The 15,219-nt window shown below is 42.5% G+C and overlaps 1 protein-coding gene and 1 long non-coding RNA gene across 2 annotated transcripts in view; one reads left to right on the top strand and one right to left on the bottom strand.

The window, feature by feature from the left end:
* Positions 1-207: 207 nt before the first annotated feature.
* On the top strand, positions 208-13,615 carry FUS (FUS RNA binding protein). The gene is made up of 15 exons (XM_039330303.1): positions 208-320; positions 4,632-4,659; positions 5,255-5,409; positions 6,083-6,224; positions 6,436-6,623; positions 6,868-7,081; positions 8,714-8,751; positions 10,185-10,217; positions 10,643-10,752; positions 11,298-11,427; positions 11,950-12,060; positions 12,393-12,537; positions 12,639-12,727; positions 12,979-13,126; positions 13,322-13,615. The coding sequence occupies exons 1-15, from the start codon at positions 308-310 to the stop codon at positions 13,359-13,361; spliced, it is 1,584 nt and encodes a 527-aa protein (XP_039186237.1). The 5' UTR covers positions 208-307; the 3' UTR covers positions 13,362-13,615.
* The window catches only part of LOC120302226, a 14,827-nt gene continuing 13,007 nt past the window's right edge, over positions 13,400-15,219 (bottom strand). The window contains exon 5 of the long non-coding RNA XR_005555099.1: positions 13,400-15,142. This is a non-coding gene — a long non-coding RNA (uncharacterized LOC120302226). The remainder of the gene's footprint in view (positions 15,143-15,219) is intronic.

Here is a 15,219-nt window from a genome sequence, read left to right as displayed (position 1 = left end):
CCATTTCGATTCTGCGAGGGGGGGGAAAGCAGTTGGCTTTCTAAACTTCTTCCCGCGGAGCTGGAAGTATTATTTCCAAATAAAGAAACTTCGGGTGGAAGCTTGCATCGGCGAACAAGAGAGTCTTTTTTTTTTTTTAGAACGCAAGGCAATTAGCCTCATTCAAAGGACTCCCCTGGTCACCCCTATCATCTAAGATGGTGCTGCCCAAAAGGAAAGGGGAGGGGCGGGTATATTTGCCGCGAAGGGAGCGGCCAGGACAGGCGGTGAAGGCGACGCGGAGGGAGGTTGCTGGGAAGCTGCAGCGATGGCATCCAACGGTGAGAAGGCCAGGGGAGACTCATCGGTTTTCCGAAGAGACCGCGAACGGGATGCCGGGCTCTCCAACCGTTGCAACGGGCGGGGGCGCGCGCGCAGGGTTTTAGCATGATTTCAGCAGGATCAAGTCGCTAGTCCTCGTGGTCACCGGGAACGGGCCATGGGGCACTAGGGCAAATGGGCTTCCGTGGAGAGGCTTTACCACGGGGTGCCAAATCAGGGGGATGCATTGCGGGGGGGGGAGAAAGGAAGACGGACGTGCCTCGAACAGAACCCGGAGCAAAAGAGGACGCTTCGCCCTTTCATGCTTTTGGGTGGGACTGCTAGAAGAATCCGCGAGTGAGATTTCAGGGCTTCCGTTGAGGCGGGGCTTTGAGAGCGCGCAGGGCGGCCGAGAGGCGAGGCATCGGTCAAGATGAGGAGTCGGAGTCGCGTCTCTGCCCTGTTTATCGTGGGGAGTGGGACAAGCCGCCCCCTTTGACATGTGGATGGGGCGGTCAGAGCTCTCGACGTGAGGCTTTGGGCTGGTTTCTAGAGCCTGGCCTGTAAAGAGAGCAAGAGAGAAGATGCGGATGCTCTTACCGGGGAAAGGAGATTGAATGAATAACTTTTTCCCTGTCCGCGGAAGGGTTTGCGCATCACCATCGGTCTTAACTGCGCCATCCGCTGCGGCCATTTTAGGAAAGCGTGTGACCCGGGGGGGGGGCAGGGAGCAGAGAGAGAGAGAGAGAGAGAAACGGGGTTTCCGCGGAACTCTTGAGGGACAGGGACAACCACGCATGCGCAAGACGGAACGTTCGAAAAATCGGGGAGAAGCTGGCTTTTGAACTAGGCAATCGGGAGTACGCATGCGCTGCCTCGTCTAGCCTGGCCCGCGAGTCTGTGGGCCGACGGCGCGTGCGCGTAGAAGCTGCACTTTTTTTGTCGCAGTGGTACATCCGGGTTCTTCCTCCGGTTGCGCCTCTGAAAAGAGTTAGAATGCCGGCTCGCCCACGCGCCCTCAAACGGCTGCTTGGCCGCTGAGGGAGCGCGCGCTCCTCCCCGCCCGTTTTCCCTAGTGGGCTGTAAAAGGAGCTGCTGGGCTCGGCCCCAATTCCACACACTCCTCTTCAGCCAAATCTAAGTCTATTTAAGCTCGTAACTGAGCCTTAACAGCTGTTTCTGCTCTTATGGGTAGGTGAATTATTCCAGTCCTTGTTAAGCTGTCACTCATTTTGACAGCGCTGCCTTGGTTTTTTTCCCCCCGCTGTTTTTATTAATTGCTTGTTATTGCCATCATGGGCTGTTGGATGGTTTTTAAAAAATGGACCTTTGAACAAGGAGAATTGGAGAACTTAGGAATTGCTTGCTGTCCCAGACTAGAGCTGAAGGAAGACCTTATTCACTGAATTTGAGAGAAAACACTATTACATATGCAAAGGTGATCTTTTTCACCTAATCCAAAACATGGAATGCAGTAATTGAGGCAAAGCAAAAAAGCATTTATTAATAGGGAGGATCAGATATTTTTATAGAGTACAGAAACAAATGATGGATACATTAAGTACATGTGAAACATCAGTAAACAAATGATCAAACAGACATTGATTATATATGAGACTTAAACAATAGAAGACATTGATTCTCATATATTCCACAAGTGGCAGATTTATGGGTGACACACTCCCTGTCCTAGTCAAGTTTGTATCTCAACACTTGCAAGTATATTCAGGGACTTCCAGAATAGACTTTTGTGTAGTTGCTAAAAAAGCAAGTTCTTGACATACCAAAATGGCCTTGACTAAGAAGAGAAAAACATGCTTTCTTAAAATTATGAGAAGAGGCCTAGATTGCAATTGTTAAAAATGCATTGTTAAAATTGTTAAAAGTCTAATAATAATGAAGTCTAACATTCCAGGTAACAGTTTGTTCTCTCAAACTTTTTAATTCCCACCCCCTCCCTTTCTGGACTGAAAGGATTCTTGAATTTTGCCAAAAAAGAGTTCTGCAAATCTGATCGAACCAATCACCAGAATCATCCCCAGCTGTTGCCTAAAACTCAAGCATCCAGATTGGTGTAAAGATGAAAAATATGGTCTCTGAATTTGGAAAGAGACACTAACTTTGCAAAGTTCTTTTTTTTCACACATGCACTCCATGAGTCATGGATACTTCAGGCAAAGCAAAAGATGATTATTAAAGAGGGAGGGGGGTCAAGTTTTTGTAGATTACTAAAATGATGCTTTCAGTATATCTGATGCATTAGAAAACAATAAACAATAGAAGATATTAATTGGATATGAGAAATAGTAGAAAGTACTGGTTCTAGGTAACATTTTGCCAGCAAGAAATTTATGGGTTACATACATCATGCCTTTTCTGAGTCAGGTTTCTATGTTTTTTAATATTGGCGAGTGTATCCCAGGATTTCTAGAATATGCTCCTCATTTAGTTGCTAAAGGTTGATTTTTTTAAAATATTAAAAATATTAGTTTGGTTAAAAAGAAAAAAAACATGGTTTCTGGAACTTCAAAAGGAGGCATGGATGCCATGTTTAAATGCTAATATCATCATTAAAAAACTAATGAAACCTGAAATTCCAGATAACACAGCTACAACAAAGTTAAATGTGCTGTTACAGGGCAAGCTCTGCTTTTTCACATTTGTGTTGTGCATAAGGGGTAGCATTTGAAGTGTAACAATATATTTTATTGTCACATTCTGCAAACCTCATGCCAAGGTGGCACACAGATTTTAGAATTTTTTTATGCAATATTGTGAACCAGCACTTGGATACAGCTCTTTGTACAGATAAATGGGCTACAGCGCTGAGACTGCTTTGGTCGCACTGACCGATGACCTCTGGCGAGCCCAGGATAGGGGTCATTCCTCTATCTTGGTGCTTCTTGACCTCTCAGCGGCTTTCGATACATCGACCATGGTATCCTTCTGTGTCGTCTTGGGGAGGTGGAGGTGGGCGGCACCGTATTGAGGTGGTTCTCCTACCTCTCTGACAGGTCGCAGTCGGTGTTGGCAGGCGGACAGAGATCGACCCCTAGGCGCCTCGATTATGGGGTGCCTCAGGGCTCGGTCCTGTCCCCCCCTCCTTTTTAACACCTACATGAAACCGTTGGGTGAGATCATTCGGCGACACGGGGTGAGGTATCATCAGTATGCGGATGATACCCAATTGTATATCTCCACCCCGTGTCCTTTCAGTGAAGCAGTCGACGTGATGTGCTGGTGCCTGGAAGATGTGAGGGTCTGGATGGGGGTGAACAGGCTTAGACTCAACCCTGACAAGACTGAGTGGCTCTGGGTCTTGCCCCCCAAGGGTCATCCTGATGGTCCATCATTGGTCCTGGGGGGGGGGTAAACTTACTTCCCTCAGTGCAGGCACGCAACTTGGGTGTCCTCCTGGACTCACAGCTAAATTTGGAACAACATCTATCGGCTGTGGCCAGGGGGACCTTTGCCCAGGTTCGCCTGGTGTACCAGTTGCGGCCTTATTTGGACCAGGAGGCTCTACTCACAGTTACTCATGCCCTTGTCACCTCAAGACTGGATTACTGTAATGCGCTCTACATGGGGCTACCCTTGAAGAGCGTTCGGAGGCTGCATTTGGTTCAGAATGCAGCCGTGAGAGCAATTGTGGGTGCACCAAGGTACACCCATGTGTCACTTATCCTCCGCGAGCTGCACTGGCTTCCTGTGGGTCTCCGGATGCAATTTAAGGTGTTGGTTATCACCTTTAAAGCCCTTCATGGCTTAAAACCAGGTTATTTACAGGACCGCATACTGCCACATAGTTTCCAGAGACCGGTGAGGTCCCACAGATTGGGCCTCCTTCAGGTCCCGTCGGCCAGACAATGTCGGCTGGCGGGCCCTCCGGGAAGGGCCTTTTCTGTGGTGGCTCCGACGTGATTCGAATTACTCCCATCTTGCCGGCCTTCAAGAAAGCCATTAAAACTCTCCTGTTCCGGCAGGCCTGGGGTTGATGTCCCCGGGGGTGGGGGGGGCGGGACACGATTGGGACATGCTGTATGAATGCACTCATTTTTATTGTTATATTTATTGTTTTAATTTTGTATGCCGCCCTGAGTCCCTAGGGATTGGGCGGCATATAAATTTTATAAATAAATAAATAAATGGCCAATGCTATACAACTTGTGACATCTCAGAAATTGAAATAAAACTCTGGGCATCTATTGGCCCTGATTCTTGGGGATGCTGGGAAGTGTAATACAAATTGGGGATTGCCTTTCACTGTGTTAGGTTCTCTCAAATTTGTAAAGTGGATCTGTTTTAATTCCCCCCCCCCAATTCTCTTGCAGATTATAGCCAGTCAGCAGCAACACAGAGGTAAATAACATTGGAATTAATTTTCTATTTATGAGTAACATGTTTATTATATTTTGTTTATCAAATTTAGCAAGTAAACTGTACTAATAACCATAATTTCTTACAAATAGTATGTCTAACCCAGTTGCACTTAGGGGCTAAAGTACAGAAAATTGCTTAAATTAACTATCTTAACTGTGTATCAAATGCATTAAAATAGTGTGTATCCATATCTTACTGATCCTTAGGGAATATTGCTTAACATTTCATTTATTTTAGAATATTCATTAAATTTCCTAATGCAATTTGATAACAGGATGACCCCATAATGCTCAAGTTTCCAAGGGCTGTTGGAAAGCCATTAAAATTGTTCCAACCATAGAGAATATTAAAGCTGTTTTTAAAGAAGTTTATAATGTATTGCCTATTTCTGAGTATTTCCAGAGTTACACAGCACATTTGTGGAGTTATCAGCTATCTTGGAAATGCACCTACAACTTTTGTAATTTAAATGGAGTACACTAGATATACAATGAAAAGCAAAAATACAGTCTGAAAGTTAATTGTGGAAATAAGTTCCTTACTTGGCTGATTTTTATCTCTTCTTTTCCACTAGTTATGGGGCCTACCCAACTCCACCCACACAAGGTTATTCTCAACAAACTAGCCAGCCATATGGACAGCAGAGTTATGGTGGCTATGGGCAATCAGCGGATACTTCTGGATATGGCCAAAGTAGTTACAGCTCGTCTTATGGTCAGACGCAAGGCTGTGAGTACAGTAGTCTTTATTTTTCAAATTCATAACTACATAGGAAAATGTGAGAGATCAGTTGAGCTGGGGAAATAAGTGATTCTGGCTTGTTTTTTCCAAGTCAGTTCTATAACACGCCAACATATAGACTTGGTTTATAGAGGCAAAAGTATGAAAATGACGCTGTTGCATCCCATCCCACGATAAGGTTTGGTGATAATTATTGCAATTTCTTTGCTTGTTCACTAAAATGATAGAATTTGATTTGGGATTAGCAAAATGACTACCTGTAAGGTTGTGAGACCTTTTGTATTTCCTCACTTGGCAATGGTATCTGTTCATTAAAACATCCCTGTTAAGGCTGTGCTGTACTTCAGAAGCAAATGCAGCACCCCTCTGCGTTATTAAAGTAACCGTGTCATTTTGCAGGATGATATAGCTATTGTCGAAAGGCTGATGCAGCTACGTTGTCTTGGCAACAAATATCTCTTTAATGGGTTGTAGGCAGGTGTTGTGTTACATGCTCCTGCATATTCCAAACAAATATACTTTTCGAACCAAATAACAAACTCTTGTATTTAATTCAAAACTATAAGTAATGGTAGGAAATCCTGCAGCCATTCATATGACACCAGATTTAATGCTGATTTATTGCTGAACTCCCCTTCCCTTCTTGTTTTAAACATAATAGCTGGATATGGCACTCAGTCCACACCACAAGCTTATGGCTCATCCACAGGATATGGCAGTAGTCAGACTTCACAGTCGTCCTATGGACAGCAATCATCCTATCCCAGCTATTCTCAGCAACCAACCAGTTCCAGCACTGGAAGGTAAATGAGCTAATTCCTTTTGTTGTTGTTGTTGTTGTTGTTGTTGTTTTCTGTTCAGAGTTGTGGGATGGGCCTGGAGATGGGAACCTGAAGAATCCTAATAGGATAAAAACATGAGCGTACTTTGAATGAGCTAGAACGGTATTATTTACGCTTGTTTTTTTGTGTGTGTCTGTGTGTGTGTGTGTGTGTGTGTGTCTGAAATCTGCAGTTATGGCACCAGTTCCCAAACTTCCAGTTACGGGCAACCCCAAAGCGGGGGTTATGGCCAGCAGTCAAGCTATGGCAGCCAGCAGCAAAGCTCTTACGGGCAGCAACCTTCCTACAACCCACCTCAGAGCTACGGCCAGCAGAGTCAATATGGCAGCAGCAGCAGCACTGGAGGAGGTGGCGGCAGTTGTGAGTAGATTTTTTTTTTAAACTCATTGTCCTTCGATTCACACATGTGGCTTCATCTTGGTTTAAATTTTGGCAAAGGGGAAGTCTACAGAATATAATGTCTGATTCCGGTGAGATGGGGAGTAGGACCACTGCAAGAATTTTATTCTTCCTACTCGTGTTTTCTTATTGTCGGAAGTCAAAGATCATGTCGTGTAATCTAAAGTGGGGGGTTTTTTTGTTCTGTTTTTCCTTCATTCTCCAGCTGGTGGCTATGGCCAGGATCAATCCTCCATGAGTGGAAGTGGTAGTGGAGGAGGCTATGGCAGCCAGGATCAAAGTGGATACGGGTCTCAACAGGACCGCAGCCGTGGCAGAGGCAGTGCAGGAGGAGGTGGCGGCGCCGGATATGGTAGAGGTGGCTTTGATCGGAGTGGTGGTAGAGGTGGCAACAGAGGTGGCCGTGGAGGTGGCATGGGGTAGGTGTCTAATAGGTTGTTGTGGTAGAGGGAGCGGGTTTTTAATTTTTCTTCTTCTTAGTATTTGAAAAAAGCTAAGTGTTTCTGGGAGGGTACAAAATTTGAAAAACGAAAACAAGTTTTGGTGGAAAAGGCTGGGAAAACCACCTTGTACACAATTGGTGTGCCTTTTTTTTTTTTTAATCCGGGGTGAATTCTTAATGGCTGTCAAAAAGGTATTCTGTTACCTGCATGTGAAGGAGTTAAAATTACTTTCTGACAAATCAGTCATTACAGTAAACAAGTTGGTGCATGGGGTCAAATACGGTATTTTCATCTTGTAATCCTACCTGGATTTGTTGACCAACCTCAAAGGTGCACTTGATATGAGTATCAGTACCGTTCCTCAAAGGTGGATTATACTTCTCTGTGACACGTGTTACAGTCGTGTACAAGTACGTAGAGGATTCTCATACTACAAAACACAATACTACTAGAATTTTTGCAGAAAGGAGATTGATAATAGGATTGTCCTTCAATTCCACCCCAGCGTAAACCTAACGAGGGACATGGAAGGGGGCATGGTTTATATGCTGATAGCAACTTGAGGTTTCTATGATTGTTTCAGCAACATGCTTCTGGGCAAATTGTAAGCCAGCTTTCCTTGGGGTGAATGCTATGGTTTAGCCATGTAATGGCTGTCAAAATTGGGTTTAAACGGATGTGTTCATGTTTACTCATTTCTTGTACTTGTGGTTTACGAGTGACCATGTAGTATCCTCAAACTGTTCTCGGGTACTTGTACTGCCTCCTTTTTTTTTTTTTTTTTTAAATCAAGGGGTGACTAAAGTTGGTATTTGAAAATAATTGCCAATGATTGCTAAGCAACATTGACCATGTGGGGTTCTGATTGGGGGAGACAAGATAGTAGAGAGGTGAGTATAGATCTGGGTAGTTGAAGGGTTGTTTGCTAATGAAAAGTTGTTGCTCTGTTAACAATACCTGCTCTGTTAACAAATTCTGCATTTTGTGTGCCACAGGTGTGAAAGTCAATGAACTTTAATCAAATCTCCACCTTCCACATGTTAGTTAAGGGTCTGAGGAAGGGAGCGAGATCTTTAATGGCAGGCAGATAATGCAGTGTTTAGAGCTGAGTGATTTAATATTATGAGTATTCTGATGAGAGAATGGGTTTTTATACATGCTTTCAAAGCAGATATCTGCATGTAGGATTGTATACAACAAAGGCTTTGCAAAAAACAATAATTTGAGAAAAGTGACCTAGAAATACAGTGTGCACGGTATGCAATATTTTAAAAACAAGCTTGGTTCACCAGTCATGCCAAGACTAGGAACACCTACAAGGAAAACAACTTTGTCCCAAAAGCTGCATCAGGACGCCACATGTAACGGGTTCAAGATCGGAAGCAAGATTGACTAAACATTAGCAATTGCAAACCTTTTCAAGGGTATCATGCTTTATTTAAAAAAAATGCTGAGGGCAAGAAAAAGGTGGAGCAGGTTGTCTTTAGATCTTCAGGAAGAATCAAACATAAGTGTTGGCCAGCATCTTAATGGATATGGTGTAGTTTCTAGCAACAAACCTTTTTAGCCATGGAAAAAGCATCATTATCTTCTAACTTATCTCCTCAGCGGTGGTGAGCGAGGTGGTGGCTTCAATAAATTTGGTGGTAAGTCCAAAGAGTTCAAAAACTTGAACCACAAAAGTGTATTTCTATTATATTATTTTTCGGAGACTCTGTTTGTATGCCAAAGAAATGAAAAGCCACCGTTTATCAGATTAAAAACCTATGGGAGCACTCCCTGTTGTGGCACATATGCCAAAATGGTTGGTTGTATCTGTGGTGCCGATTTCCACGTTCTGGGTTTTCTACTCAGCCAAGTTCTTCGGGCCAATTTTGGTTGTATGTTATGCAACAAGACTGGAAAAAATATGAAACCTAGACTTGTGTTTTGTGGGAGAACACGTGGAAAAATTCACTTCATAAATGTTGGGCTTGTGTGTTGTCCCTTGTTAGAAACACACATGCAAATGTTGGCTTAAAAAGTGTTAATGGAAGTGCATGCAGTCCTGAAGAAACATGGAAAAAATGAAGGTTTATGTTACCTTGTTTAAAAAAAAACTACTGGTACAAGAAGGAAATGCGAGGGGCCGCTCCCTTCAAACCGGAATGTATAATTTTGTCTGTATGAAACTCTTAAGAGCTCTTCGACACATAAATGTTTTCATGGGCTTCTATTTTAAAGAAAGTTTGGTTTTAATATCATGAAGTTTCATAAAAGGTGGTCTTTTTTTTTTAAAACGTGAATGTACCAAAGTAAACTAATTGGTTTTAAGGAACGTTCCCATAGTGTTTGCTGAAAAAGGCTTGGCACAAAAAATTTTAAACGGTCTGCATAGGATTGTTAATGCATTTGAGACCAGTGTTGGGCATACGCTTTCAAAAGTAATTATGATTGGATGTGCTGAAAGGTGTCAAAATGTTTTTTAAAGAAATCTGTGTATAATATGTTAATAGAATGGTGGATGTGAGTAAAGATAAAGATGGTTTATCAAAACTAAAGATCTAATCTTGTAAAAGGACTTACTCAAAATGTGTTATGTGGTATAATGTGGTGTGTCTACTTAAAACACATAGCTCTTGTGTTCAAGAAAACGAAATGGAATAAGTTGCAGAATTCTGCCACAGGCCTCATGGTGCTGGAGATTTAAAAAAATAAACTGATCAAGGGTCAGTAAAAGACTCTAATGTGACTAATGTATGCTATGAAAGTGGAAAAAGTAGATTCCTCTGGGTGGTTTCGTCCCGTACCGTTTTGAGTGTGTCTCTGGAGGCCATGCTCCTCCCTTCCAAGCTGCAAAAATTAGGTTCTATATGTCCTGGCGGAAAGAATGCTTAAACTGGTTATGTAATAATCTCATCGTTAAGACATGGAGTGCTTCTGACTGGGCGGGTATGTTTTCCTATATTCTAATTGTGAGGCTGCATATGTTCAACACTGGCCTGTTTCTAATGTGAATCGTGATGGTGATGTGAAAAAAAAGGGGAGCCCACTCTCTGTCTAACTGAATCTTTCCTTCCTTGTTTTCATGTGACAAAAGGACCACGGGACCAAGGCTCACGTCATGATTCTGGTAAGTGGTTGTTTGACTGGTATACTCATGCCACTTAATAATCGAAACAAAGCTTTGAACTGATCACAAGTATTCTGTCTTAAGGACTTGTGTTCCTCAAGACCAGTGAAGCAGTGCTCAAGGATAACTTGAGACTTTGATGGGCATCTTCAAATGGGCCTTGTGATCTCTGGGATGCTTGTGAATACAAACTATTAAACTAGCTGATTTCAGTTGTGTTAAAAACCACTGTAGAAGAAATAAACTTTAACATAATAATGCAGGATTGAAGATTTTTGGTGGCATTTAACCAAAGAAATTTCTGTTCCCTTTGATAAAATGGAATGTGGAAATGGAATTGAAAATTTGTACAACCCAGAATGGTTTGATACTAAAGTGTTGTTTGGGATTTATTTTGTTTAAAAGTCTTAATTCTTTTCTTGCAGCTAGTGAGCAGGATAATTCTGACAATAACACCATCTTTGTCCAAGGACTTGGTGAAAATGTAACCATTGAGTCGGTTTCAGAATACTTTAAGCAGATCGGCCTCATCAAGGTAAACAAATACTCTGCACTATCATGGATCCCTTTAGCAATACGCTGGTGGGACTCCAGAGGACCACCATCTAGTTTGTGAATCACATATAAAGACAAAATTTGTGTTGCTCTTGAAGCAAGAAAATAGTTGATTCCAAGATGATTTCACATGTTTTTATTTGTAATGTTATCTTTCACCTAAAGGCTGGTTAACATTTTCATACTTCACAAGACAAAATTTATATAACAAACAGAAAAAAGGCCCTAAACATTTGGTGCTCTACTTAAGACTGGGGCTCCAGTGCAAAATGGGAACGCTTCTGTTTGTTTGCTTGCTTGCTTATTTGATTGATTGCTCTTTGTTGATTATACAGTAAGTGTCAGCTGCTATGGTTCTGTGTTTTTATTACTTTAATTTAAGCTGCCCGGAATCCTATATTTGAGATGGGGGACAGTCTCCAGAAATGAGCCGCAAACCAATATTGTCCCTAAATAGTTGTATGAGCAGGTATGGTAACATGAAAACGTCATTTGATCAGGATGTCATCTCTCCTGTCTTTTTAGATGAACAAGAAAACTGGGCAGCCTATGATTAACCTGTATACAGACCGTGAGACAGGAAAACTGAAAGGAGAAGCCACGGTTTCTTTTGATGATCCCCCATCTGCAAAAGCTGCCATTGATTGGTTTGATGGTAGGTCGCTGATTTGGAATTGTATTTTTATTGCTGGGAATTGGTCTGGCTGTGTTCAAGGTGATAGGATAGGATAGTGATGGCGAACCTTTTAGAGACCCAAGTGCCCAAACTGCAACACAAAACCCACTTATGTATCATCGGGTGCCGGATGAGTGTGGCCAATTGGGTGGGCGTGGCTGCGGTGGTAATGGCAGATTGGGTGGGACTAAAAAGTTCAATCAATCAATTCCAACATTGCGAGATTTTTTTTTCCTGCAAGAAATTGAAATTGATTGATTGAACTTTTTTTTTTTTTTTTTTGCACACGGCAGAGACCTAGAGCGAAAAGGTTTTATAAAACCCAGCTGAAGGACTGGGGCAACGGCGTGCGTGCCCACAGAGAGGGCTCTGAGTGCCACAGGTTCACCACCACAGGGATAGGAACTGTCTCAGTGTCATTGGAATTTAAATGAAATTAAAAAGTAGTGTTAATGATGAACACAGTAGTGGACAAAAGTGTTTTTCCCCCCAATTCTATAGGGAAAGAGTTCTCTGGCAACCCAATTAAAGTTTCATTTGCCACTCGGAGAGCAGACTTCACCCGAGGAGGGGGGAATGGCCGTGGTGGAAGAGGCCGTGGTGGTAGAGGAGGTGAGTAATGGAACTGAACTGAACTGAACTGAAAAGTAATGAAGCATCTGCTTATCCATCTTCTTGCCGTGCTACATATTATTGTCCTATTTTAAGAGAAGAGCAAGAATTGGTCCTTCAGCACAGCAGTGAAGGTGAAAGAAGGGGCCAAGTTAAGTGGTAGGAGGTGGAGATAAAATGGATGGAAATATCTTACAATGTAGTACTTCTTGACCTCAGCAATTGGAAGATGTTTGAAATGGCCGAGGTTGAGAAATGACTGTTAACGATGGACGAGGCAGTAAATCCTGGCAAGAAAACGTTCTTAGTTGCTGCCTTGAATTTTCCTTCAGGACCAATGGGCCGCGGTGGATTTGGTGGCGGCGGTGGCAGTGGCGGCGGCGGCGGCAACAGTGGCTCCAGTGGAGGCAACCGGGGTGGTTTCCCTAGTGGCGGAGGCGGCCAGCAGCGTGCTGGAGACTGGAAGTGTCCCAATCCGTAAGTTAAAATCTGTAGCAATTTGGGTGGCAGGGAAGACGGCAGCGAGTGGTGAATTTATTTGATTTATCGTGGCTTTCTTCCCATGATGTCTACTGTAGGACGTGCGAGAACATGAATTTTTCGTGGCGCAATGAATGCAATCAGTGCAAAGCACCCAAACCAGATGGGCCTGGGGGACCACATATGGGTGAGTATTAGAGAGTGCATCGGCTGCACTTAACTACTACAGTTCTTACCACCAGAGAAGCATCATCTGCAAGGAGTGAGATTTCTCGTTTGCGTTGGGTGGGGAAGGACACAAATGTACGATGGTCTTCGGCCGAGATAGTTTTTGTTTTCGTTTTGTGAAACGCGTAACATGCTTTGTCATGGAAAGGTCTAAAGATAGGAAAATAATAGTTGTGCTTTTGAGATGAGCAATCTCTTCTCTTTTCCCAGGGGGCGGATTTGGTGAAGAACGACGTGGGGGACGGGGAGGCTTTGACAGAGGCGGTTTCCGGGGAGGCCGAGGGGGAGATCGAGGTGGATTCCGCGGTGGAAGAGGCGGAGATAGAGGCAGCTTTGGACCAGGAAAAATGGACTCAAGGTAAAATTTATTTCTAGGAGTGGGATGGGATAAAAAGTCTCCCAGAGGCTGTATTAGGATCTGTATCAGGCTTTTCACTCCTAAACACCTACCAGTTTCACCCATAATAGCTTGCCTCTGGAGCACTGCTAACTATAGCTAGTAGTCACAATCTGTAATTTTAAATTGAATTTTTTTTTCCTTCTCACTCTGCAGAGGGGACCACAGACAAGACCGTCGGGAGAGACCTTATTGAGCCAACATAAAGATCCCAGACCATGTGAATTTATAAACTTTTTTTATTTTGTATGATGTCTAACTTCATTGCAGATTGTGTACCCCATGTTGAGTTTGTGTACAGACTTTGTATGCCTGTCCTATTTTTTTTTGTTGACTGTACTTGGACTAATCCCAGATTACAAAAATATATTTTAGTTGTGTGGTTGTAATTGCAAGGCGGGGGCGGACATAGAGCTGAATAATAAAGATGTTTTCAGTCAATTCTCAAAATAATTGTATTGGTTTCATGTCATGCAGGAAATGCTACGCCAAAGAGATTGCTTTAAATTCAGTTTGTCCTTCAGAGAGACTCCCAGGGCTAATTTTGTAAATTTCAGCATACATTTTTCCTGTAAAAGGTTTTTATAAATGTTCTGAGTAAAAACCAGTGTAGAAATGTTGGCATTTATTAGGCTCATTTGTTTTTAAAATCTCACATGTAAGAATACAAGGAACAGAGTCTCATTAAGAGTCTGATGTTGCCATTCTACTTACTTACATCACTGAAATTCCCATGAAGTACAGGCAGTCCTTGTTTAGCCGCCACAATTGGGACAAGCGGCTTGTGACACTAGTTGCTTACGATGTTACTTCAGCTGTTCTTTGCTTTACAGACCTGCAAAAGTTCTAAGTATGAGAACTGGTCACAAAGTTAACTTTTTTTCATCAGTGTTGTAATTGCAGATGGTTGCTAAAAGAGGTCTGCCTTCACCGAATGCAAAAATTGACCTTCACTGGCCTTTTTAATGTGTGAAGTGCAAATAATTGAGATTGTAACCTGGGCAGACCTTTGTCTATGCAAATACAGAAAGATGGGAATGTGGATGTACAAATAATCTCTCATCTTTACGCTGATTGTGTAAAATGGATGCAACTAAGGAATGAGGTAAAACGCCTACAGAAAGATGGATGCATTTTACAGTAAGTCTGGAAGAGGGAGAGCAGGTTCTAAAAAGGAAGAGGGAAAAACAATCCAGATTTTTTTTTTTTGACACAAGTTATCGGAGAAAACAGAATAAGCGTTGATAGTTTCCCTGTCAAGGACCAGGGAAATCAAGAGATCCATGCAGTTCCAAATGTGTATAAAGATTTATTGTAAGCTTAAGCTCTCTATAAGAATCTGAACTATTAACGGAAAAGGGTGATAAGAGAGGTGTTTAAGGTGAGCTGGCTCAGCCTGGTCATCTACATTCCCAACTTCCAAATGTATCAATTTCAATTCCTAGATCTCTCAGCAAGAGTCAAGCTGGCTGGGATATTAACCTCAACAGGATTACATAAATCAGTGGTGCCCATTGTCCAACTGTTCATACAGAAGAAAGATTATGGCCTTAGTTGCTGGTATAATTATAGATGTTGCAATTGAATATTCTAGACCTTCCACTTAGCAGTTCTTGCCTTTGTAGTGTAAGTTTTTCATTACCCCCATCTGTTTATTAGATTTATATGCTGCCCATGTCATCTAGAGGTGTCTCTGGGCAGCTTACAAACATTAAAAAGTGGTAAACATTAAAACGATTAATAAAGATGAGCCATACGCTGTATTTTTGTACGCAGAAATTGGCTTAAGAGAATACTTGCTTGTAATCATTTGAGAATTTGGTTTCATCCTGATTCTGACCCCCTTCGGTAATCCTTGCATCCCTGTTGAATCAATTAACCCAATATTAAAACCCTTCTTCAGGATCGATCCTTAAACATTCTTGCACAAGATCACGATCCAGTTCTATCCTGTTGGTCCAGGTCTGTTCCATTTCTCTGTTATTTAGAAAAGAATATCAGAGAAAGTAAAGCTAAAGCATCCTCGATTCCAAGCATTTGGGTGTGCATCAGAT

Source organism: Crotalus tigris, unplaced genomic scaffold (assembly GCF_016545835.1).
Source record: "Crotalus tigris isolate CLP2741 ecotype Arizona unplaced genomic scaffold, ASM1654583v1 scf7180000024427.8105951120:4207309, whole genome shotgun sequence".
Taxonomy (NCBI): Eukaryota; Metazoa; Chordata; class Lepidosauria; order Squamata; family Viperidae; genus Crotalus; species Crotalus tigris.
Note: the sequence above shows the minus strand (reverse complement) of the source record. Positions and strands in the feature narration are given on the sequence as shown.